The sequence below is a fragment of the Pelophylax lessonae genome (genome assembly GCF_965119305.1).
Source record: "Pelophylax lessonae genome assembly, chromosome: 1".
Taxonomy (NCBI): domain Eukaryota; kingdom Metazoa; phylum Chordata; class Amphibia; order Anura; family Ranidae; genus Pelophylax; species Pelophylax lessonae.
The window spans coordinates 877,771,066-877,797,924 of record NC_138768.1 but is presented as its reverse complement, the minus strand read 5'-3'; the positions used below and the strand labels follow the sequence as shown (position 1 = coordinate 877,797,924).

Below are 26,859 nucleotides of genomic sequence, written 5' to 3'. Positions count from 1 at the left end.
GGTTTATTTTTCACTTAAGATTCACACAACGTAAGAACCAATAGAAAATTGTGAGAATCTTTGGTGTAAACATTGAAGAAAATAAAATAATTTTCTGTGGATACACCTGAAAGGTAATTCGCAGATTTAAAATGAAAGTTCAACTGTTTTTTAAACCACTTTAATAAAAAATAAAGAAAAATTATAAAATAATATAAGGCACCCGCCTCCTGACACCTTTATATAGCCATGTCTAATAAAAAAAAAAAAAAGGGGGGGGGGTAGAATATTTCTTAGTTCCCCTCCCTGGAGCTACACGTTAAATGATTATATCAGTCTTCAGGCAATGACCTGGGATCAACTGCTATGAAGCTGTTGACCACTCAAGGCCTTATTTTTAGTGATAAAACAAAAGCCAAATAGCAAAAATACCATCTGCACCATTATCAAAAATACAGATCAGGACAATTTCCTCCTAACAACGTTATCTTTGTCAGTTTAGGAAACAATTATGTTCATTATGAGCCATCTCCTATACTAATAAAAGGTCTAAAGCTCTCAACATATTCTTCCAAAATTGGAGCTACAACCAACTTTTAGTCTACGACTAACTAGGGACGGATACTCAAAATATGACCTCTCCCGTAGAGTCCTGATACATCTCTGAATGACTGGAGAGCAAAACCAAAAATTGCAACAGAAAATATTTTACAATTCCCAAGTTTGAGGAGATGAATCGTAGCAAAAGGTGACGTTTCCTTTATAATTAAAGGTTCTCTTGGCTGCCCAGGCCAGCAATCTTGCCAGCGTGGCCGCTGGAGGATCTTGGAGAAGTACGGCACCTCCTTGGAAAGGGGCGCCTAGTGAGCACCAGTATTAATAATAAAACAAAAAAAAATTGCGTATATATATATAAAAAATAGATTCCCTTTTTCACATCAAGCATTTTCTGAACTTGGCAGAAAAGATAAAGTGCGTCATAATTACTGTCCTCGTTAATCAATCTAAGGCAAGCAAAATAACACTGGCCTTTAACCCTTTATCATGGTGCCTAGCAGACCAGGCTGGTTAAGAAAAATGGAGCGCAATGCTTATATTCCATGTAGTTTAGTTTCCGATGTCTGAAGGAGATTGTAACCTTTTGTTCTATGATTAGGGTCTTCCTTCCCTGGCCATAAACACAATTTGTGAAGACAAAGAGATATGGTGACACCATGGCCCAACAGTGTTAGTTGACGGAAAGTCTTTCAATATTACTAGGATATGAGTCTTCCTTCCATGGCAATAAATGCAGTTTGAGAAGACACAGAGATATGGCGACACCATGGCCCAATGGCGTTAGTTAACTGAAAGTCTTTCAATATCACATTAGTACCAATTTGCTTGTACAATGATATGCTGGTGCTATGGCTAAGTGAGATGCTGAATATTCTTTTAGTATTAACTCTGATTATATTTAAGACACCCAAGTAAAATAGGCCACTTCGTCCAAGTCTACAGGATAATCCGTCAGAAGTATGGGTGTCCTTTGATAGAGCTCTCCCTTGTAACTACGCCACTTGCCGAAGGGAAGGTAGACATCGCGTTCCTGCTTTCCCGGCTCCAGAACAGGAGCCACCATTAAAGTGTCTCCAATCAGAAACTGGGAATCAATTTTGTGGGCTCTTTCGTCATTTGGAGCAATCCACCAGATGGGTCGTATGATGGGGTCGCCAGTGTCGGTCACTTCCCCGGCAAGCTCCAGCAAAAGAGGGGCCACCAGAGATTCGTGGATTCTGGTGAACTTCTGGGCAATTTCAATCACTTCCTTATCAAAGAGCCAAGGAGGCACAGAGAACTGCATCGAGGGCATGAACGCCGACAACTCCAGCCACCGGATATAAAGCTCTTTCAAATCTTTTGTAAAATTGCCGTAGACATTTCCACCAATCATATCCGGAAGGATGAAAGGATATCCAAGCATGCTTATGGTAAGGACAGTAGGTATGAGAGATTTTAACCCAAGTTCGTAACCCCAAACTGAATCTCTATCAATGATCCTGAAAAAACATGATATGTTTTGAGACTGGTAACCAACCCTGAGCTCAGCAAGGTCATAAAATTGGTCAGCCATCTCAGTGTACCGCCTGCTGAATATATTGGGATCCGCCAAAGGCTGATAGGTGCTGAACTGTTTTGGGAGATAGCTGGTTTCCCCGGCGTCAAACTTGAATGATGAAATTCCGTACTTTGTTCTCAGCTGTCTGAGGTTATTCTGAAACCATTCCTTTGTGCTGGGGTTTGTGAAATCAAGTATAGCTCCAATCCCATTCCACCACTTAACCATGGCGGGCAACTGACCTGTAGGCTCCTTCACAAACAGCCCCTTCTCTATGGCAACTCCAAAGTTAGAGGAGTTATAGTTGATGAAAGGATGAATCCAAAGTGTGACTTTGAACCCATCTTCCTTTAACTTCTTAAACATAGCCGTTGCGTTTGGGAACTTCACCGGATCAAAATCAAAGTCACCGTAATGCTTGGAGTACATATCGTCTATCTCTATGTGGCTATAATTAAAGTTGTATTTCTTTATGTTCTCTGTGAAGTTAAGCAGCTTCTCCTGATCAATGTTGGTTTTATACAGCGCCCATGTTGACCATATCGGATACTTGAAGGCACTTTCTGAAGGTATCCGACTGGGCTTATTGAAGTACCTCCTCACCATGTACTTGTGGATGGAGGTCACATCTGACCCCACGCACACTCGGTAGCTGAGTTCAGGGAATGGTGGTTTATCTGGAGGGGGTTTGTAAGGGGAATCGGTATACCTTGCTTCAAAATAGAAAACCTTCTCTGTGCTATTCCATCCAAGGTGGAAAGGAACGGAGGCGTTAATTTTAATGGCTGTCGCATTTGATGACAGCCAGTAACTTTCCAAGATTCCGCCAAAGCTATCTTTAAAGGCATAAACATCACCAGTAATAAACGGTTTGGGTTCTTGGTATCCGGATAATTTAATTGGCCAGTTTTGAGTACGCATCTCAGCTCCTCCGTACCAGTAGGCATCATCCCAATACATGATGTGCTGGACTGCTGTATCGGCAACAAACTCCTCCCAACGCACCCGGTAACACATGACAGTGTCTTTATCCTTGATGACCGTCTGCACAAAGAATTTTAGGGGTCCCTTTTCTGACCTGGAACAGGACAATATTGCCCCCTCTTTTGTGCAAGAATCTAAATCCAGAACTCCAGACTGAAAAGCCATTCTGAACACCACCCTCCCCTGGTGGTTTTGTATGATGAACCCATCCTTCTTTAGAAACAGCAGTTCTGTCTTCAGCCGGTCGGCTTTCCGGAGAGAGATAGAGTAATAACCCCAAGACACTATTGCACAGATGACCAGGATGATGCCCAGAAGGATAGCACCGATGAGAGGCTTCTGCTCCTTAGAAACTTTCTGTTTGACTGGCGTAAAGTTTTCCGGCAAGAAGGTGTACATGATGGCGGATGAAGGTCACAGATGACTATTTCTTGAAAACGATCAGATCACTCTCAGTCCAGTTTGGGCTCCGTCATGTCTAGAAAGAGAGAAGAAAAAAAAGTTATTCAAAAAAGCCGGGCTCTGCTCATTTCACCTTCATTGTATGTGTGTGAGCTTTGCAGAAGGATTAATCCCTGTGGACATATGTAGTGTTTGGGTAGGTGTGTACCGCGCTCAGGAAAAATTGAATAAATATTAACTGAAATAATGGTGAACTTAAATGCAGCTGTTCAAAATGGTAATGACCAAATCTGTTAAAGTGCAGTGCAAATACAGCGCAAAGATAAGTGAAAAAACTAATGACAATATTTAAAATTTCTAGAATGCAGCTGTTCATAAATAGTGGTAACCCAAAATTCACAAATGCGAGAAAAATATATCACAGCGCAAACAATAGTGAATCATGTATAATAGTAAAGTGATTACGTTCTACTCAAAAAACTCATAAAGTGCACCGTGCAATTATGTGCAAAAAATGGGGTGTAGAAACCATGTAAACGTATACTATATAAATAAAGTATATAAATATAAAGTGCCAGTCCAGATGTAATAGTTCTTTAAGATCTCAGTAGATGATAAGATGTACACAGTCCCAAAAAATGTCTCACGAAGGTGCTGGAGTGCCAGGAAGTATGTAGTAGTATTATGTAGGAATATGTAGTGTTACCACCTGGAGCTACAATATCTCCACTATGATAGTCCTACGGACCATCTACATTTCATCTGAAGCCTTTGTCCTCTCATTCCATCCATCTTGGGATGGAAATTTATAGAATGGTCTCTAACTGAAATGTTAACAACCACTGTATTAGAAACACACTGGTGAGATGGTCTCCAGGTTCTTCCAGTTGGCCATGAGCAGCGACAGTATCTCAAAAAAGTGAGTACACCCCTCACATTTTTATAAATATTTTATTCTATCTTTTCATGCAACATTACTGAAGAAATGACACTTTGCTACAATGTAAAGTAGTGAGTGTACAGCTTTTTTTTTTTTTTTTTTAAGCCCGTGGTGTGTGAAACACACTTAAAAGACTAATGCCCCATACACACGTGCAGATTATCTGCAGACTTTTGTCTGCAGACTTACCAAAACCATATAATATGAGGTCAAACCTAAACACTTTCAATTTGTATGCAATCCGGCAGGCCCTTGCACTACATAGAAAGGGTAAGTCTGCAGACATAAGTCTGCAGATAATCTGCACGTGTGTATGGGGCATTATACCCGGTGCATAAAAAAGTGCACACACGCAAACGTGAGACACACAAAAAGTGCAAACACGCAAACGTGAGACACACAAAAAGTGCACAAGGCGTACACATGGTCCTTCTCCGAAGAGGAAGGGCCCTGACCCTGATCCTCCGGGGCGCGAAGCTCCTGACAGGGACTGAGGTACTCACTTTGGTCCACCCAGCCGAAGCCAGGCAGACCCCGTTCTCCAGGGGGATTGCCGGAACAGCCCACCCCAAGTACTAGGTGGGGCTCCCCCGAAGGGAGACCCCATGAGAGAGGGCAAACTAAGCCAAAAGGCCATATCCACCCCCTCCCAAGACTTTCAGGGCAGGCCCGAGGACCTACGCCATACTAGTCGTGCAAGTGACAATACAACCAAAAAGGGACAAACGTGAACACACAACAAAGAAAAAACAGAGTGGGGAAAGGGGAAGTGGAAAAGTGCTGGGTAGTGCCAAAGTGCAGGACCTTGGCAGGCCCCCCGGCCAGGAATAAAAAATTCCTCTGGTGCTGGCCAAAAGGCCTGCCCCAAGAGGCAGGTGCAGAAAAAGTATGATGGTGCAGTGACCAAGGTGCCAAAAACTCAGGTGAGCTGCCCCTCACCGGTGAGAATTGAGGCACCCCTGGGCTGCCACCCCAAGGGCACGTACACCACGGGCTTCTTCAGACCCGGCCCCAGGCCAGACCCAGTGTAGCCCTTACCTACCAGGAGTTTTGGAACGTGGACAGCTTAGGGAGAACCTACCTTCAACTGGGGACAAGCCTTTTGCAAGGCCAGATTCAACCCAGGAGAAAAGGCCCTCCCACCGCCATCCCAATTCCTCACCAATTACATCCAGGAGCAATACAGACCGGCCTCCACGACGAACCAGCCCCCTTGCTCCCTTCAAATTGGTAGGGGCGGACCCATTCAAATCAGAAGGCAGCGGACCCATCCGGCTTTCTCTGACAGTGCCTACTTCCCGGTCCTCCAGTTACGCCCAGAGCGCCCCGGTTCATTTCAGCCCCTGCCGATACTAACCATCAAGGTCCATACCAACTGATAAGAACAGATACTACACTTGATCTTAGCCAAAAAGCCGAGAAGCGATGTAAAGTAGTGAGTGTACAGCTTGTATAACAGTGTAAATTTGCTGTCCCCTCAAAAAAACTCAACCAGGGCCAGCCCTACCATGGGTCCCAATGGGACCATGGGACCCAGGAGGCACTTAGAGTGGGGCAGCCCCCGGCTGCCTCTTCTCTTCTTCGGCTATTGTAAAAAAAAGATTTAAAAAAAAAAAAAGGTCCGCGGCCAGCCTGACATGTACACTGCGCATGCGCTGCCACAGCTCGGGAAAGCCCGCAAACGTTCGTCTATTTCCGGGAATAGCCGAACATGTACGAGTATTCCCGAGCGGCGGGAAAAGGCCCGCCCACCGCAAGTCTCATGACCGTCCCTTGGTATGGCCAGGAGCTGAAGATGTCGCTGTTCAGACAGGATGGTCACGTGAGAATTCGAGCGCGCACGGGAGCGAGCCTGTGGTGTCAGTAGTGATGAGAGGGGGTGAGATGCAGTCGGCACTGCGGGGTGTGCAGGTGGAGGTTCTATTTGTTTCCCCAACCGCCTTTCTATTCATGAAATGAACCGTGTGCTGATAGTGAAGAGCTAAAAATCCCAACTCTACTCTTCTGGGATAAGGAGGGATAAGGCTGGGAATTGTAGTTCTGCCCGAGGAGAACGCTGACACCTGGGGGCACAGCACAGTGATCTACTGACATGCCCACAGCACTGCATCTCCTGTAGTATGTCCGCAGCCCTGCATTCTCCTCTACCATGCCCGCAGACCCGTATTCTCCTCTACCATGCCCGCAGCACTGCATTCTCTTGCACCATGCCCACAGCCCCGCATTCTCCTGCACCATGCCCACAGCCCTGCATTCTCATGCACCATGCCCACATACCTGCATTCTCCTCTACCATGCCCGCAGCACTGCATTCTCTTGCACCATGCCCGCAGCCCCGCATTCTCCTGTACCATGCCCGCAGCATTGCATTCTCTTGCACCATGCCCACAGCCCCACATTCTCCTGCACCATGCCCACAGCCCTGCATTCTCATGCACCATGCCCGCAGCCCTGCATTCTCATGCACCATGCCCGCAGCCCCGCATTCTCCTGTACCATGCCCGCAGCCCCACATTCTTCTGTACCATGCCCGCAGCCCCGCATTCTCCTGTACCATGCCCGCAGCCCCGCATTCTCCTGTACCATGCCCGCAGCCCTGCATTGTCCTGTACCATGCCCGCAGCCCTGCATTGTCCTGTACCATGCCCGCAGCCCTGCATTGTCCTGTACCATGCCTACAGCCCCGCATTGTCCTATACCATGCCCACAGCCCTGCATTCTCCTGTACCATGCCTACAACCCTGCATTCTTCTGTACCATGCCCGCAGCCCTGCACTGTGGCACTATAGACAGTAGAAAGCCTGGTGCGCTCATCTGCCCAGTGTCTACTGCTCTGTCCTGCTCCTGCTATCACTCCGTACACACTCACACCCCTCTGACTGCTTTCATAGTCCTATAGAATGTGGGAGCCTCTTGGAGGGCGTGAATTTTTCTTTTTTTGGGGGGGGGGGGAGAGGGCAGCATTTCATTCTCGGACCCAGGCAGCACAATATCTTGGGCCAGCCCTGAACTCAACACAGCCATTAATGTCTAAACTGCTTGCAACATAAGTGAGTACACCCCTATGTCAAAATGTCCAAATTGAGCCCAAAATGTCAATATTTTTTGTGGCCACCATTATTTTCCAGCACTGCCTTAACCCTCTTGGGCATGGAGTTCACCAGAGCTTCACAGGTTGCCACTAGAGTCCTCTTGCACTCCTCCATGAGGACATCACAGAGCTGGTGGATGTTAGAGACCTTGCACTCCTCCACCTTCTGTTTGAGGATGCCCCACAGATGCTCAATAGGGTTTAGGTCTGGAGACATGCTTGGCCAGTTCATCAGTAATTTCAGTAATCCATGTCCTTAGTCTGCTTGACTGTTTGCGGGCTTTCTTGTGCATCATCTTTAGAAGAGGCTTCCTTCTGGAACAACAGCCATGCAGACCAATTTGATGCAGTGTGCGGCGTATGGTCTGAGCACTGACAGGCTGACCCCCCCACCCCTTCAACCTCTGCAGCAATGCTGGCAGCACTCATACGTCTATTTCCCAAAGACAACCTCTGGATAGGACGCTGAGCACGTGCACACAACTTCTTTGGTCGACCATGGCGAGGCCTGTTCTGAGTGGAACCTGTCCTGTTAAACCACTGTATGGTCTTGGCCACCGTGCTGCAGCTCAGTTATAGGGTCTTGGCAAACTCCTAGGCCATCTTTATGTAGAGCAACAATTCTTTTTTTTCAGATCCTCAGGTAGTTCTTTGCCATGAGGTGCCATGTTGACCTTCCAGTGACCATTATGAGAGAGTGAGAGCGATAACACCAAATTTAAACACACCTGAGACCTTGTAACACTAACGAGTCACATGACACCGGGGAGGGAAAATGGCTAATTGGACCCAATTTGGACATTGTCACTAAGGGGTGTACTCACTTTTGTTGCCAGCGGTTTAGACATTAATGGATATGTGATAAAGGAAAAGGAATTGGCAGCACTCCAGGTTGAGTCAAAATCCAGATTTATTGACTGGACATCCAAATATGACAATTGTGACAAGGTAGACGTGTTTCACACACTGACTGTGTGCTTAATCATTACTGGAGTGCTGCCAATTCCTTTTCCTTTATCAAGTTTCCACGGAAGCGAGCCGGGGCATGCACTGGTGTCATCAGGCAATTACACCATCTTGAGCAGTGAGTTCTTGTCTCTTCAATTAATGGATATGTGTTGAGTTATTTTGAGGGGACAGCAAATTTACACTGTTATACAAGCTATACACTCACTACTTTACATTGTAGCAAAGTGTCATTTCTTGTCACATGAAAAGATATAATAAATTATTTATAAAAAATGTGAGGGGTGTACTCCCTTTTGTGAGATACTTGAACTTGGAGGTCTTTTTTATACTTTTATTGGGAAACTCCACTGGTGTCCTTTGTGCGCCAACATTTTGGCCCTATTCAGGTTGTTGGGGAATGGGCTCATCTCCGGAAATATGTTGAATATGTACTGGTTCTAATTCACCGCCACGATACTACATCACTCCCCTGATGAAGATTTGTATCAAGAATGGAAACACGTCGGGGGTTATATGCATTACTATGCTTATGTATCATAATATGGTTTTGTCCATTTGACTACAGACCAAAATTTTAATGTATATTTTATATGAATGGTGAGGTTTTTTTGTTTTTTTTGGACACTTTTTAAACCTAGCGTAATAAATGTTTTGATTTTAATCACTGTTTGATTGTTTTTCGGTGTCATAAAAATCCCTTTTTAATTTTTAAATTACTAGCTGGACAAGGTTTCAAGATTTTTTGGGCCATTGTAGCACCCTCCTAGATAGGTTGCTGGGCTAAAAGCATTGTTATGCTGCATCTGCTTATCAGGGGAGCCTGATCTGTTAGTTTTCCCTGTTACATGTGTCCATGTGTGATTTACTGGGTCTGAGGGAGTGTCCCCACTGTATCCAATGGGGGAGCCTGTTGGACAGTGGAGGAAACCCAGCCAGTGACAAACATGCTTTTGTGACAGTCCCAGTGGGAGGGCACAACCGCAGTGCATCCTGGGATTGATCATAAAAGCCAAAAGGCACATGTGACAGGGCATCTTTGGGGGGAAGCAGAGTCCCAGAGTGATGGCTGTCTCTCCTCCTGCAGTCAGAGGAAGGTGGTCACAGGTAGTCGGCCCAGTGAGCCAGGTGTGGAGCTGAGCCTTGAGGATCCTGGAAAGCTGACAGTAGAGCTGCAGGCTAAGTCACCTGTGAAAAATAGTGTCCGCGAGTACCAGGGGGCTTACCAAGGGGTCTGCCCAGGAAGGGGGACCGATCCAGTGAGGTCAGAGTACGGAAGGTCAGCTCACACAGTAAGCAAGAGAAAAGGGGATGCCAAGTAGAACCCTGAAGAGTAAGGCTAAAGGGCGTGCCAAGCGGGGGCCCTGAAGAGTAATTCACTATATAGTTCACCTATCAAATACTTCACTCCAGTGGCAAGGTGAAATAGCGGCCTTGCCGCACTCAACATAGCTAGAAGTCCTCAAGTTGTGCATAGTTCATTCAGTTGGAGTATCCCACTCATCCCCTCTCCTATCCCAAGTTCTAAAATAAAAACAACATTAAAGCAAATGCCCTGGACTGTTTCTGGACTCAGCCAAACACTTAAAGCACTAAGAATCGATAAGTTGTTGCTATGGGTAACCCAGGGGAATCCGCTTAAAGCAGCTCCCAAGGGAGTAGTGCTGCACCATTATGACGTTTCACCCATTCACAGTCCAATTAAGAGACCATTGTATTAATTTTCTGCCAGGATCTCCTGACCGTGATCGGAGGACAAAGGCTACAGATGAAATGTAGATTGTCAGTATGACGACCGTAGCGAAGGCGGAGGCCGCCATATGGTACTCCGCACACAGGAAGAGCGTCGGCTGCCTCATTATAACTTCATGAGAAGTTCAAACAGAAGCTGAATAGAAGAGCAAACATCACATATATTTATACAAAGAGAAGGATCACTCATAGAACACGTAGAATATGATACATTATTCATATACAATCATCAATGCATGCCATAATCATCATAGGAAGATAACTGCGATTAACTCCTCTGTCATCGGCCATGTCCGGTAGACACAGCTAGTGACAGATCGCGCTGGAGCTCCCACCTAGCCGTCATATTACGATAGGCAGGGCGGGAGCTCCAGCACGATCTGTTACTAGCGGTGTCCAACGGACATGGCCAATGACAGATCACTGTACTGCTCTCCTGGAAATACCATGTGATCGCTGTGGCCAATCACAACAGATCATATGATAATTGTACACAATGAATGGCTTTGGATTCATGCCTTTAATTGTGTAGTATTGTGATTGGTCACAAATTGGTCTAAATCGACCCTGCCCAGGACACATCACTGACAGAACTAAGGGCCAGGTGTGGGACTGTCCCAGCCAATCCATGGAGGAGCAGCACTGACAGAACTAAGGCCCAGGTGTGGGGCTGTCCCAGCCAATCCATGGAGGAGCAGCACTGACAGAACTAAGGCCCAGGTGTGGGACTGTCCCGGGCCAATCCATGGAAGAGCAGCGCTGACAGAACTAAGGCCCAGGTGTGGGACTGTCCCGGCCAATTCATGGAAAAGCAGCACTGATAGAACTAAGGCCCAGGTGTGGGACTGTCCCGGCCAATCCAAGGAGGAGCAGCACTGACAGAACTAAGGCCCAGGTTTGGGACTGTTCCGGGCCAATCCATGGAAGAGCAGCGCTGACAGAACTAAGGCCCAGGTGTGGGACTGTCCCAGCCAATCCATGGAGGAGCAGCACTGACAGAACTAAGGCCCAGGTGTGGGACTGTCCTGGCCAATCCATGGAGGAGCAGCACTGACAGAACTAAGGCCCAGGTGTGGGACTGTCCCGGCCAATCCATGGAGGAGCAGCACTGACAGAACTAAGGCCCAGGTTTGGGACTGTCCCTGCCAATCCATGGAGGAGCAGCACTGACAGAACTAAGGCCCAGGTGTGGGTCTGTCCCCGGCCAATCCATGGAAAAGCTGCACTGACAGAACTAAGGCCCAGGTGTGGGACTGTCCCGGCCAATCCATGGAGGAGCAGCACTGACAGAACTAAGGCCATAGTGTGGGACTGTTCCAGGCCAATCCATGGAAGAGCAGCGCTGACAGAACTAAGGCCCAGGTGTGGGACTGTCCCAGCCAATCCAAGGAGGAGCAGCACTGACAGAATTAAGGCCCAGGCGTGGGACTGTCCCGGCCAATCCAAGGAGGAGCAGCACTGACAGAACTAAGGCCCAGGTGTGGGACTGTCCCGGCCAATCCAAGGAGGAGCAGCACTGACAGAACTAAGGCCCAGGTGTGGGACTGTCCCGGCCAATCCATGGAAGAGCAGCGCTGACAGAACTAAGGCCCAGGTGTGGGACTGTCCCGGCCAATCCAAGGAGGAACAGCACTGACAGAACTAAGGCCCAGGCGTGGGACTGTCCCGGCCAATCCAAGGAGGAGCAGCACTGACAGAACTAAGGCCCAGGTGTGGGACTGTCCCGGCCAATCCATGGAAGAGCAGCTCTGACAGAACTAAGGCCCAGGTGTGGGACTGTTCCAGGCCAATCCATGGAAGAGCAGCGCTGACAGAACTAAGGCCCAGGTGTGGGACTGTCCCGGCCAATCCAAGGAGGAACAGCACTGACAGAACTAAGGCCCAGGTGTTTGGACTGTCCTGGCCAATCCATGGAGGAGCAGCACTGACAGAACTAAGGCCCAGTTGTGGGACTGTCCTGGCCAATCCATGGAGGAGCAGCACTGACAGAACTAAGGCCCAGGTGTGGGACTGTCCCGGCCAATCCATGGAGGAGCAGCACTGACAAAACTAAGGCCCAGGTGTGGGTCTGTCCCCGGCCAATCCATGGAAAAGCTGCACTGACAGAACTAAGGCCCAGGTGTGGGACTGTCCCTGCCAATCCATGGAAGAGCAGCGCTGACAGAACTAAGGCCCAGGTGTGGGACTGTCCCGGCCAATCCATGGAGGAGCAGCACTGACAGAACTAAGGCCATAGTTTGGGACTGTTCCAGGCCAATCCATGGAAGAGCAGCGCTGACAGAACTAAGGCCCAGGTGTGGGACTGTCCCTGCCAATCCATGGAGGAGCAGCACTGACAGAACTAAGGCCCAGGTGTGGGTCTGTCCCTGCCAATCCATGGAGGAGCAGCACTGACAGAACTAAGGCCCAGGTGTGGGTCTGTCCCCGGCCAATCCATGGAAAAGCTGCACTGACAGAACTAAGGCCCAGGTGTGGGACTGTTCCAGGCCAATCCATGGAAAAGCAGCGCTGACAGAACTAAGGCCCAGGTGTGGGACTGTCCCAGCCAATCCAAGGAGGAACAGCACTGACAGAACTAAGGCCCAGGTGTTTGGACTGTCCTGGCCAATCCATGGAGGAGCAGCACTGACAGAACTAAGGCCCAGTTGTGGGACTGTCCTGGCCAATCCATGGAGGAGCAGCACTGACAGAACTAAGGCCCAGGTGTGGGACTGTCCCGGCCAATCCATGGAGGAGCAGCACTGACAAAACTAAGGCCCAGGTGTGGGTCTGTCCCCGGCCAATCCATGGAAAAGCTGCACTGACAGAACTAAGGCCCAGGTGTGGGACTGTCCCTGCCAATCCATGGAAGAGCAGCGCTGACAGAACTAAGGCCCAGGTGTGGGACTGTCCCGGCCAATCCATGGAGGAGCAGCACTGACAGAACTAAGGCCATAGTTTGGGACTGTTCCAGGCCAATCCATGGAAGAGCAGCGCTGACAGAACTAAGGCCCAGGTGTGGGACTGTCCCTGCCAATCCATGGAGGAGCAGCACTGACAGAACTAAGGCCCAGGTGTGGGTCTGTCCCCGGCCAATCCATGGAAAAGCTGCACTGACAGAACTAAGGCCCAGGTGTGGGACTGTCCCTGCCAATCCATGGAAGAGCAGCGCTGACAGAACTAAGGCCCAGGTGTGGGACTGTTCCAGGCCAATCCATGGAAAAGCAGCGCTGACAGAACTAAGGCCCAGGTGTGGGACTGTCCCAGCCAATCCAAGGAGGAACAGCACTGACAGAACTAAGGCCCAGGCGTGGGACTGTCCCGGCCAATCCAAGGAGGAGCAGCACTGACAGAACTAAGGCCCAGGCGTGGGACTGTCCCGGCCAATCCAAGGAGGAGCGGCACTGACAGAACTAAGGCCCAGGTGTGGGACTGTCCCGGCCAATCCAAGGAGGAGCAGCACTGACAGAACTAAAGCCCAGGTGTGGGACTGTCCCGGCCAATCCATGGAAGAGCAGCGCTGACAGAACTAAGGCCCAGGTGTGGAACTGTCCCAGCCAATCCAAGGAGGAACAGCACTGACAGAACTAAGGCCCAGGTGTGGGACTGTCCCCGGCCAATCCAAGGAGGAGCAGCACTGACAGAAATAAGGCCCAGGTGTGGGACTGTCCCGGCCAATCCATGGAGGAGCAGCACTGACAGAAATAAGGCCCAGGTGTGGGACTGTCCCGGCCAATCCATGGAGGAGCAGCACTGACAGAACTAAGGCCCAGGTTTGGGACTGTTCCGGGCCAATCCATGGAAGAGCAGCGCTGACAGAACTAAGGCCCATGTGTGGGACTGTCCCAGCCAATCCATGGAGGAGCAGCACTGACAGAACTAAGGCCCAGGTTTGGGACTGTTCCGGGCCAATCCATGGAAGAGCAGCGCTGACAGAACTAAGGCCCATGTGTGGGACTGTCCCAGCCAATCCATGGAGGAGCAGCACTGACAGAACTAAGGCCCAGGTGTGGGACTGTCCTGGCCAATCCATGGAGGAGCAGCACAGACAGAACTAAGGCCCAGGTGAGGGACTGTCCCGGCCAATCCATGGAGGAGCAGCACTGACAGAACTAAGGCCCAGGTGTGGGACTGCCCCGGCCAATCCATGGAGGAGCAGCACTGACAGAACTAAGGCCCAGGTGTGGGTCTGTCCCCGGCCAATCCATGGAAAAGCTGCACTGACAGAACTAAGGCCCAGGTGTGGGACTGTCCCTGCCAATCCATGGAAGAGCAGCACTGACAGAACTAAGGCCATAGTGTGGGACTGTTCCAGGCCAATCCATGGAAGAGCAGCGCTGACAGAACTAAGGCCCAGGTGTGGGACTGTCCCAGCCAATCCAAGGAGGAGCAGCACTGACAGAACTAAGGCCCAGGCGTGGGACTGTCCCGGCCAATCCAAGGAGGAGCAGCACTGACAGAACTAAGGCCCAGGTGTGGGACTGTCCCGGCCAATCCAAGGAGGAGCAGCACTGACAGAACTAAGGCCCAGGTGTGGGACTGTCCCGGCCAATCCATGGAAGAGCAGCGCTGACAGAACTAAGGCCCAGGTGTGGGACTGTCCCGGCCAATCCAAGGAGGAACAGCACTGACAGAACTAAGGCCCAGGTGTGGGACTGTCCCGGCCAATCCAAGGAGGAGCAGCACTGACAGAATTAAGGCCCAGGTGTGGGACTGTCCCGGCCAATCCAAGGAGGAGCAGCACTGACAGAACTAAGGCCCAGGTGTGGGACTGTCCCGGCCAATCCAAGGAGGAACAGCACTGACAGAACTAAGGCCCAGGTGTGGGACTGTCCCGGCCAATCCAAGGAGGAGCAGCACTGACAGAACTAAGGCCCAGGTGTGGGACTGTCCCGGCCAATCCAAGGAGGAGCAGCACTGACAGAACTAAGGCCCAGGTGTGGGACTGTCCCGGCCAATCCATGGAGGAGCAGCACTGCCAAACAGTCACAGGACTACAGAACATCTCCCCTTCTCCTCCATACCACTGATGGGGAGGCGTTCTGTAGTTTTACAAAAGAGAACCAGGAAAGCAGATAACTAACAAGTTTCAAGGGTCGGCATTTCTGTACTTTCAGAAAATATACCTGAACAAAAAAAATAAATAAAAAAGAAAACTAATGCAGTTACTAAATTTAAAGCTGAACTCTGGGCATAAAAACTTTTATTGAAATCTATTTTTCGGTAGCAACAGAGGAAAGAAATCCACTTTTGTGAGCATGGAATGTCTTTGCAAACCCAGGTATTACCTTGTAAAGACAGCAGTGGGAGGGGCCCTGCAGGATTCACCCACTGCAGAAAACGACAGGAGGGGTGGAGGCAAGGCAAGTCCCCCTGCACAAGGAGAGAGAAGCGCTTTGGGAGGGGCCCAGCAGGATCCACCCACTGCAGAAAACTACAGGAGGGGGCGGAGACAAGACCAGTCTCCCTGCACAAGGAGAGAGCTGAGCTGTGGGAGGGGCCAATCAGGATTCACCCACTGCAGAAAACGACAGGAGGGAGCAGAGACAAGACCAGTCCCCCTGCACAAGAAAGATCAGAGCTGTGGGAGGGGTCCAGCAGGATCCACCCACTGCAGAAACCTACAGGAGGGGGCCAGAGAGAAGACCAGTCACTCTGCACAAGGAGAGAGAGAGCTGAGCAGTGGGAGGCACCCAGCAGGCTCCACCCACTTCAGAAAACTAAAAGAGGGGGCGGAGACAAGACCAGTCCCCCTGCACAAGGAGAGAGAGCAGATCTGTGGGAGGGGTCCAGCAGGATCCACCCACTGCAGAAAACTACAGGAAGGGGCGGAGACAAGACCAGTCCCCCTGCACAAGGAGAGTGAGAGCTGAGCTGTGGGAGGGGCCAAGCAGGATCCACCCACTGCAGAAAACTACAGGAGGGAGCAGTGACAAGACCAGTCACCCTGCACAAGGAGAGAGAGAGAGAGAGAGAGAGAGAGAGCATAGCTGTGGGAGGGGCCGACAGGCTCCACCCACTTCAGAAAAGTACAGGAGGGGGCCGAGACAAGACCAGTCAACCTGCACAAGGAGAGAGAGCAGAGCTGTGGGAGGGGCCCAGAAGGCTCCACCCACTTCAGAAACCTACAGGAGGGGGCCAGAGAGAAGACCAGTCACTCTGCACAAGGAGAGAAAGAGCTAAGCAGTGGGAGGACCCCAGCAGGCTCCACCCACTTTAGAAAACTACAAGAGGGGAAGGAGACAAGACCAGTCTCCCTGCACAAGGAGAGAGAGCAGAGCTTTGGTAGGGGCCCTGCAGGATTTATCCACTGCAGAAAACGACAGGAGGGAGCAGAGACAAGACCAGTCACCCTGCACAAGGAGAGAGAGCGCTGAGCTGTGGGAGGGGCCCAGCAGGCTCCACCCACTGCAGAAACCTACAGGAGGGGGCGGAGACAAGCCCAGTCCCCCTGCACAAGAAAGGTCAGAGCTGTGGGAGGGGTCCAGCAGGATCCACCCACTGCAGAAAACTACAGGAAGGGGCGGAGACAATACCAGTCCCCTTGCACAAGGAGAGAGAGCAGAGCTGCGGGAGGGGCCCAGAAGGCTCCACCCACTTCAGAAACCTACAGGAGGGGGCCAGAGAGAAGACCAGTCACCCTGCACATGGAGAGAAAGAGCTGAGCTGTGGGAGGGGCCAAGCAGGCTCCACCCACTTCATAAACCTATAGGAGGGGACGGAGACAAGAGCAGTCACCCTGCACAAGGAGAGAGAGAGAGAGAGCGGAGCAGTGGGAGGCACCCAGCAGGCTCCACCCACTTCAGAAAACTACATGAGGGGGCGGAGACAAGACCAGTCCCCCTGCACAAGGAGAAAGCAGAGCAGTGAGTGGTCTTTATTACAGGAAGTGTCACAGATGTGGAAGAAATACACAAAGCTCACCGAGATTCTAGAAGAAGACACACGACTGATGGATTCAGATGATACTTCTCCCGGAGTTCAGCTTTAAGGTCCTATATTTTGTCCTTGGGTGTAGTCGTCCTTTGAAGAGCGCTGTCAGCAGATGAGCAGCACAATGGTGAATACAAAGAAGCTTTGATACATAGTAACGGGAATGACAATCACTGAAGTCAGCTTACAAGGTCGTCTCTGGCGGCGGTGGAAGGGAGGATGGCGGTCACGCGATTGGCACTGGGCGCAGTCCCAGGAAAACACTGAGTACGTCTGCCAGGAAAGTCATTCGATTCTCAGCTCTCTGCGAGTTGTCAGAGCTCCTACAATGTGCCAGGGACGGGCTATTAATACTGACACGGGGGAGGGGAGGGGGGTGTCCTCACCCTCGGATACGGAGAACTCGGTGTCACCCTGCAGGGACTGAGCTCAGAGCTCCCTATTACAGATCCCACACATAGGACACCGGGGATGAGGATACAGCTTCTCAGAAAAGTGACAGTTACTTTCTGCAGAGGCCAATCAGATTAGAAAATGGCAGTTACGTGACTAAGATACCCACTTCTGGACCGCCCGCCGTGTATTCACGTCGCTACTTTGATGGGAAATCCTGGAATTATGGTATCAGATAGCTGCCATAACCCCGGTATTTTCTTACACGGTGGGCGTTCCCCTTTATCATAAAAGTGATCCCGGCGGCAGATTCACCACGGGATCACTTTTATGGGCGGTGGGAGAGGGGCTAAAATTTAAAAAAAAATTAAATAAATAGGAAAAAACAAAATAATAATACATTTTAACCGCCCCCGTCCCCGTGAGCTCCCGCGCGAAAGAAAACGTATACGGAAGTCGCACCCGCAATTGAAATCGCTGTTCAAACCACAAGTTAGGTATCGCCGCGATCGCCAGAGCGTGAGCAATAATTTTAACCACTTTACCACCGGACGATTTTGCGGTCGTACGTCCGGGCCACTTTTTGCGATTCGGCACTGTGCGAATTTAACTGACAATTGCGCAGTCATGCAACGCCGTACCTAAACTAAATTGACGTCCTTTTTTTTCCCACAAACAGCGCTTTCTTTTGGTGGTATTTGATCACCCGTGCGATTTTTACTTTTTGTGCTATAAACAAAAAAAGAGTGACAATTTTGAAAAAATAACAATATTTTTCACATTTTTTTATATGAAATTCCCCCCCAAAAAAATGTAAAAATCGAAATTTTTTTACATTTTTGGCCAATTTGTTTTCTGCTACATATTTTTGGTAAAAAAAAAAAAAAAAAAAAAAAATCGCAATAAGCGTATTTTGATTGGTTTGTGCGAAAGTTATTGCGTTTACTAACTAAGGGAAAGATTTCTGTCATTTTTGGTGTTTTTTTTTTAACGATCTGCGATTTTTTTTGCGGGACTGCGACATTGCGGCGGACAGATCGGACCCTTGACTGACATTTTTGACACTTTTGGGGGTACCAGTGACATTACTGCAGTAATCAGTGCTATAAATATGCACTGTTACTGTAAAAATGACACTGGCAGGGAAGGGGTTAATTTTATTGGAGAGGGAGGGGTTAATGTGTGCCTGGTGCTTACTGACGTGTGTGGGGGGAGGTGACTGAGTGACACAGGGACAGATCGGATGTTCAGCTATGCTGAACCCTGCAATCTGTCCCTGCCTGTCACTTAGGAGATCTGCCCGCTCTGTTTACACAGGTGGGCTGATCTCCACACTCGATTCCCCGACGATCGGGGAAGAGCAGTGGCGATCACTGCCGCTCCTCCCCTGGCCAGACTCCCGCTGTGACTGAATACAGCGGGAGCGAGCCCCTGGTGGCGTGCGTGCACTACCCACAAGGGGAGGAGTCCAGCGATGGATGGGAACGAGCCACTGTGCCGCAGTACAATCAAAGTGACCGGTCGGCAAGTGGTGAAAAAAGAGCTACTTTGTAACTCTAAACTGGTAACCGTTAATTGTTTTTTTAATGCATCGCCTACGGAGATTTTCATTAACCGTCATTTGTCGCCATTCCGCAGGTGTGTGCAATTTTATCATCTTTCACCATATTCTGAAATGCAGTGAAAATTTAATTTATCCATGAAAATGGCGTTTGAAAGACCGCTGCGCAAATACTGCGTGACTAAAAATATTGCAATGACCGCCATTTTATTTTCCTTTGCTAAAAAAAATAAAATATATATATTGTTTGGGGGTTCTAAGTAGTTTTCTATCAAAAAATAACAAGTGTCAGAAATGGGCTCGGTCCTTAACCACTTAAGCCCCGGAAGATTTTACCCCCTTCCTGACCAGGCCCTATTTTGCGATTCGGCACTGCGTGACTTTAAGGGACAACTGCGCGGTCGTGCGACGCTGTACCCTAATGAAATTGATGTCATTTTTTTCCCACAAGCAGAGCTTTCTTTTGGTGGTATTTGATCACCTGTGCGATTTTTACTTTTTGCGCTATAAACAAAAAAACAGCGACAATTTAAAAAAAAAATAATATTTTTCACATTTTTTTATATGAAATTCCCCAAAAAAAAAATTTAAAAATCACATTTTTTTAACATTTTAGGCCAATTTGTTTTCTACTACATATTTTTGGTAAAAAAAAAAAAAATTGCAATAAGCGTATTTTGGTTTGCACAAACGTTATTGCGTTTACTAACTAAGGGAAAGATTTCTGTCATTTTTGGTGGTTTTCTTCTAAGGAGTAATGGCGGCGATCTGCGATTTTTTGCGGGACTGCGATGTTGCGGCAGACAGATCGGACCCTTAACTGACATTTTTGGCACTTTTGGGGGTACCAGTGATGTTACTACAGTAATCAGTGCTATACATATGCACTGTTACTGTAAAAATTACACTGGCAGGGAAGGGGTTAACTTTATTAGACATGCAGGGGTTAAATGTGTCCCTAGGGGCGTGCTTCTTACTGTAAAGGGGCTTGGCTTGTGATGTAAGCACAGAGACATACGATCCTACATAGCAGGATCGTATGATCTCTGCAGTTACACAGGGGAGAATGACGGATGGCTTTGTTTACATCAGCCGCCTGCCCTTCTCCCTCTCCAGCGGGAGATTGTGAGTGACCGGCAGACATTGAAGCCCCCAGTCACACGCGCGGACATGTTAGGGAGCGAGTGGGGTCGGGAGCGGGCCTCCAGTGGCTCGCGCTCGCCCCCTAGAGGCTCACAGGCAAGCGACGTAGTACTACATCACTTTGCCTTTACGGGGCTGACCGCCACAGTAAATAGTCGTGCGGCGGTCGGCAAGTGGTTAAAGAGGACCTGTCCTGCTTATTCCTATTACAAGGGATGTTTACATTTCTTGTAATAGGAATATTACGCCAATGCAAAAACGCTAAAAAAAACGCTGAAAAACTCACTACAAAGCTACTGGCGTTTTTATAACGTGCAGTTTGCATGAGGCCTTAGGCTGCGTTTTCATCTGCCTGTCATCAGCAATGTGCGTCATACTTGCATTACCATTAGACTGCATTCTCATCATCACGTTTCTGAACGTACGACAACCTGTAAGAAAACGCATTCTTTGCTGTGCATTTTGAAAAACACGCAGCAATGTCCGATCTGCGTCTTTCCAAACGCGCGGCAACCTGCACTATAAGAAAAAAAGCGCACTTTGCGCAGGTTTGGGAAACTTGTATTGCGCCTGCCTTGCCATTATGGTGATGCAAGCCACGATGCGCTTTTGCAGTGCGTTTCTGAATTGCATAGCAAAGCACGCAGATGTAAATGCAACCTAATTTGTAATTATGCCCCAATCACGGTTAGCAGATGCAAAATGCGTACTGAGAAAATGTGACGTTCCACGACTGAAAAACATTCTAGAGCTACTTTAGGGCATTTGTCACTTGTAAGGTCTGTCTCGTGTGGGACGCATGGTTGCACTGGAAAAAAAAAAAAACATAGAAAACGTGAGCGGGAAACACGCGTTTCAGGTGTGAATAGGATGAGCTACGAAGGAAGTTTTTAGGCAGCAAGAATGACCAGGGAGGAGAGGTAAGGGTTAAAAACAAAACAACCCATCCAATCAAAGAAGCAGAATTCTTCTTATCAGTAAAGTCGCATTGAAGCTGTTTTGAAGCGCCAGGGAAGCTGCTTCTTTCATGTCACACAAGTGTGAACCAGGGATAAAGAACTGGCACTAACAGCTCACAATATTTACCATGTTATTCAGCAGAGGACAATAGGGGCTTACTTAACCACTTCAGCCCCGGAAGATTTTACCCCCATTCCGACCAGGGAGTATTTTGCGATTCGGCACTGCGTGACTTTAACGGACAATTGCGCGGTCGTGCGACGCTGTACCTAAACAAATTTGGCGTCCTTTTTTTCCCACAAACAGAGCTTTCTTTTGGTGGTATTTGATCACCTGTGCGATTTTTTGATCACGCGCTATAAACAAAAAAAGAGCGTCAATTTTGCAAAAATAGCAATATTTTTCACATTTTTTTATATGAAATTCCCCAAAAAAAAATTTAAAAATCAAAATTTTTTTACATTTTCGGCCAATTTGTTTTATGCTACGTATGTTTGGTAAAAAAAAATCGCAAAAAGCGTATTTTGATTGGTTTGCGCAAAAGTTATCGCGTTTACTAACAAAGGGAAAGATTTCTGTCATTTTTGTTGTTTTTTTTTTTAACGTGTAATGGCGGCGATCTGCGATTTTTTTGCGGTACTGCGACATTGCGGCGGACAGATCGGACCCTTGACTGACATTTTTGACACTTTTGGGGTTACCAGTGACATTACTACAGTAATCAGTGCTATATATATGCACTGTTACTGTAAAAATACACTGGTAGTGAAGGGGTTAACTTTATTTGGGAGGGAGGGGCTGTGTGTATCCCTAGGGGCGTGCTTTCTACTGTGATTGGCTGGGGCTTGAGCTGTATGGACACTGATCAACAGATCTACATACTAGATCCGAGAGATCAGTGTCTTAACAGCAAGGAGAATGACAGGTGGCTTGTTTACACAAGCTGCCTGACTTTCTCCCTCTCCCCCGCCGATCGCCGAGTGACCGGCGGACATCGGGTCCACCGGTCACACGCGCGGGGGGGGGGTCCGTGACCACGCGGGAGCGCGCCTCCGGGGGCGCGCGCTCGCTCCCTAGACCCTCACAAGCAAGTGACGTAGCCCTACGTCACTTTGCCTGTGAGGGGCTGACTGCCGACGTAGATCGGCGTTAGGCAGTCGGCAAGTGGTTAAAAAATATAGTCCACCCCTTTAGCAGCTGATCATTTAAATCCATGTACAAGCTATTGGGATTAGGTCAGTGACCAGATCTCAACCTAGGAGCTCTCCCCCACCTTGTGTCTTTTTGCCCCATGTTGGCATGGTGTTCTCCTTAGCATTTGCAGTGGCAGAGCAGAGTAGGACTGGCCAGAGGAGAGGTGGCAGAGCAGAGTAGGACTGGCCAGAGGAGAGGTGGCAGAGCAGAGTAGGACTGGCCAGAGGAGAGACACAGTTTGTTGGCTTAAACACGTATCACAATATGGGTTAATAAATATCAATGTTTCATTGCATAGTTTGCTGGAAGGGGTGTATAGCAGAGTGCAGAGGGTCCATCCAGAATTTGTAGTGACCCACACCTCAGATTATGCCGACCACACCACCGATCTAAACCTCGGCTCACGCCGACCCACACCACAGATCGAGCCCACTCACACCACAGATCGAGCCAATCCACACCACGGACACAGATCCAAGCCTCTAGTTACGCCAACCCACACCACATATTCAAGCCTCGGATTATGCCGACTCACGTCTCAGATCCAAACCACAGATCATGCCGCCCGAAACCTTGGCTCACACCGACCCAATTCACAGATCACACCGACGCAAGCCACAGATCACAGCGACCCAAGCCACAGATCACAGCGACCCAAACCACAGATCACAGCGACCCAAACCTCAGATCACAGCGACCCAAACCTCAGATCACAGCGACCCAAACCTCAGATCACCCTGACCCAAACCCACAGACATTCACCTGAGCCGGGGACATCAGAACAGACATGTTACTTACAGGGACATCTGTTCCATGAATAATCAGCAGTTCCAGGACTATTATCTGGCGCAGAGGAGCCGATAATGTTCTGAGGAGACACACATCTCTATATGTGAAGAGCACAAGATACAGATCACATGACTGCCTGTCCTAGGGCAAAAGTCCTTATCACCGGGGACATGGGGGGGGGGAGGGGGGAGCACACATATTGTGTAACCAGCAAGCAAGCTGTCTGAGTATTACGTCTCACCTATCATATGGCTCCCTTCAGTGTTTCCTTACCAATCATATGTTTTGCCAGACCACCACATGGCATGATGATGGGCACTGGTGCAGGGGCCAGGTTATCCACGTGGTACAATGCTGGACATTAGAAAGGAGTCAGATTATTTCCACAGCATGATGGTGGGCATTGGTGCAGAGCTAGATTATACCCATGGCATGATGGTGGGCATTGGTGCAGAGCTAGATTATACCCATGGCATGATGGTGGGCATTGGTGCAGAGCTAGATTATACCCATGGCATGATGGTGGGCATTGGTGCAGAGCTAGATTATCCCCATAGCATGATGGTGGGCATTGGTGCAAAGCTAGATTATCCCCATGGCATGATGGTGGGCATTGGCACAGAGCTAGATTATACCCATGGCATGATAGTGGGCATTGGCGCAGAGCTAGATCACTGTGTGGTACAATGGTGGGCACTAGCACAGAGCCAGATCACCACATGGTATGGAGGTGGCCACTAGTGCAGAGCTATATCACCACATGGTTTTATGGGCAATCACACAGAGTCAGACCACCACATGGTACACTGATGGCCACTGGCATAGAGCTAAATCATCCACATGGTATGATGATGGGCACCAGCACAGTCAGATTATTGCATGGTAGGATTGTGAGCACCAATGCAGGACCAGATCCTCACATTGTACTACCATATTGGGCAACAGCACAGAGTCAGAATATCACATGGTACAATGGTGGGCACTGGCACAGAGCCAGATCTTCAGGCTCGGGTTCACACTTGTGCGATGCGGGAATGCTGCGAATATGCAGCTTGTTCCCGCATCGCATGCGCACATCTGGCAGTTCACACCGCCATATGCGATACGCAGGGGGTGTCAATTAAATGTTAACGACACCCCCAGCTTGATCGCATATCGCAGTGCGATCTGACAGTTCGCACAGAATCGGATCGCACAAGTGTGAACCACTGTGCGATCCGATCCTGATGCGGCTCAAAAAAATGCCTCCTGTGCGTGTTTGGTGCAGATACAGTGCGAATTCAGCCATACAAAGTATGGCTGAACTCGCATCCGCACATGAGATCGCATGTAACGAAGGAGCAGTGCGCTCCGCATTACATGCGATCTCGCAAACCGCACAAATGTGAACCGGCTCTCACATGGTACAATGGTGGGCAACAGCACAGAGTCTGATTATCACATGGTACGATGGTGAGCACCACCACAAAGCCAGATCATCACATGGTACAATGGTGGGCACCACCACAAAGCCAGATCATCACATGGTACAATGGTGAGCACCAACACAAAGCCAGATCATCACATGGTACAATGGTGGGCACCACCACAAAGCCAGATCATCACATGGTACAATGGTGGGCACCACCACAAAGCCAGATCATCACATGGTACGATGGTGGGCACCACCACAAAGCCAGATCTTCACATGGTACGATGGTGGGCACCATCACAAAGCCAGATCATCACATGGTACGATGGTGGGCACCATCACAAAGCCAGATCATCACATGGTACAATGGTGGGCACCAACACAAAGCCAGATCTTCACATGGTACGATGGTCGTCACCGGCACAAAGCCAGGTCACCACATAGCTTAGCTCTACATGGCTCTGATACTGCACAGATGACACCAGTATGAGCTGCCCCATCACTAAGACCCATTCACACCATAGCACTGAGGTAACACAGGTTGATGCACACATTGCTGCAATGCATGTTACAGTATGTGCGTGCAGTGGTGCCATTCACTGTGAAAGAACCCCAAAGCAGCGCAATGATGGACAGTTGGACACAGCTTCCTCGGGGAAAGCACAAAAACCAACACCATAATAAACATTACCACAACACAACGCTGTGATTGGCCCACAGGACATTACTGGTTTTACTTCTCAAAGAAAATGCAGAACAAACAAAGGAAACACGCTGACTTCTCAATATGATCACATGACTGTCCAGTGTATACATTGTACACGTGTCATCCCATGACTGCCCAGTCCATACATTGTACCCGTTGTCATCCCATGACCGTCCAGTCTATACATTGTACCCGTGTCATCCCATGACCGTCCAATCTATACATTGTACCCGTGTCATCCCATGACTGCCCAGTCTATACATTGTACCCGTGTCATCCCATGACAGCCCAGTCTATACATTGTACCCGTGTCATCCCATGACCGTCCAATCTATACATTGTATCCGTGTCATCCCATGACCGTCCAGTCTATACATTGTATCCGTGTCATCCCATGACCGTCCAGTCTATACATTGTACCCGTGTCATCCCATGACCGTCCAGTCTATACATTGTACCCGTGTCATCCCATGACCATCCAGTCTATACATTGTACCCGTGTCATCCCATGACCGTCCAGTCTATACATTGTACCCGTGTCATCCCATGACCGTCCAGTCTATACATTGTACCCGTGTCATCCCATGACCGTCCAATCTATACATTGTACCCGTGTCATCCCATGACCGTCCAATCTATACATTGTATCCGTGTCATCCCATGACCGTCCAATCTATACATTGTACCCGTGTCATCCCATGACCGTCCAGTCTATACATTGTACCCGTGTCATCCCATGACCGTCCAATCTATACATTGTACCCGTGTCATCCCATGACCGTCCAATCTATACATTGTATCCGTGTCATCCCATGACCGTCCAGTCTATACATTGTATCCGTGTCATCCCATGACCGTCCAGTCTATACATTGTATCCGTGTCATCCCATGACCGTCCAGTCTATACATTGTACCCGTGTCATCCCATGACCGTCCAATCTATACATTGTATCCGTGTCATCCCATGACCGTCCAGTCTATACATTGTATCCGTGTCATCCCATGACCGTCCAGTCTATACATTGTATCCGTGTCATCCCATGACCGTCCAGTCTATACATTGTATCCGTGTCATCCCATGACCGTCCAGTCTATACATTGTACACGTGTCATCCCATGACAGTCCAGTCTATACATTGTACACGTGTCATCCCATGACAGTCCAGTCTATACATTGTATAATATCTATGTGTGTCTGTGATCAATGTATACAGATCTCTATGTCTTGTATACAATGGATCTGTCTGTATATAGGGATTGTATACAATGTATCTGTCTGTGTATGGGTCATGTATACAATGTATCTGTCTGTGTATGGGTCATGTATACAATGTATCTGTCTGTGTATGGGGATTGTATACAATGTATCTGTCTGTGTATGGGTCATGTATACAATGTATCTGTCTGTGTATGGGTCATGTATACAATGTATCTGTTGATCACACAGCCTCCAGCACAGTCTATCACAGCACAATGCCCCCTCCCCCATATCACTGACCTGTTCCTGGGGGCTCCCAGGGGCCACACTCTGCAGCCTCCTCTGCTCCTGTTGTTTTCAGCCTCAGCTCCAGGAAGTTC

At 48.9% G+C, this 26,859-nt stretch overlaps 1 protein-coding gene across 1 annotated transcript; it reads right to left on the bottom strand.

Annotated features, from left to right (window-relative positions):
• Positions 1–1,230: 1,230 nt before the first annotated feature.
• Positions 1,231–26,859, bottom strand: MYORG (myogenesis regulating glycosidase). The gene is made up of 2 exons (XM_082243855.1): positions 26,780–26,859; positions 1,231–3,539 (listed from the first exon to the last, which is right to left on the bottom strand). Exon 2 carries the CDS (start codon positions 3,458–3,460, stop codon positions 1,436–1,438), a length of 2,025 nt encoding a protein of 674 aa, XP_082099981.1. The 5' UTR covers positions 3,461–3,539; positions 26,780–26,859; the 3' UTR covers positions 1,231–1,435.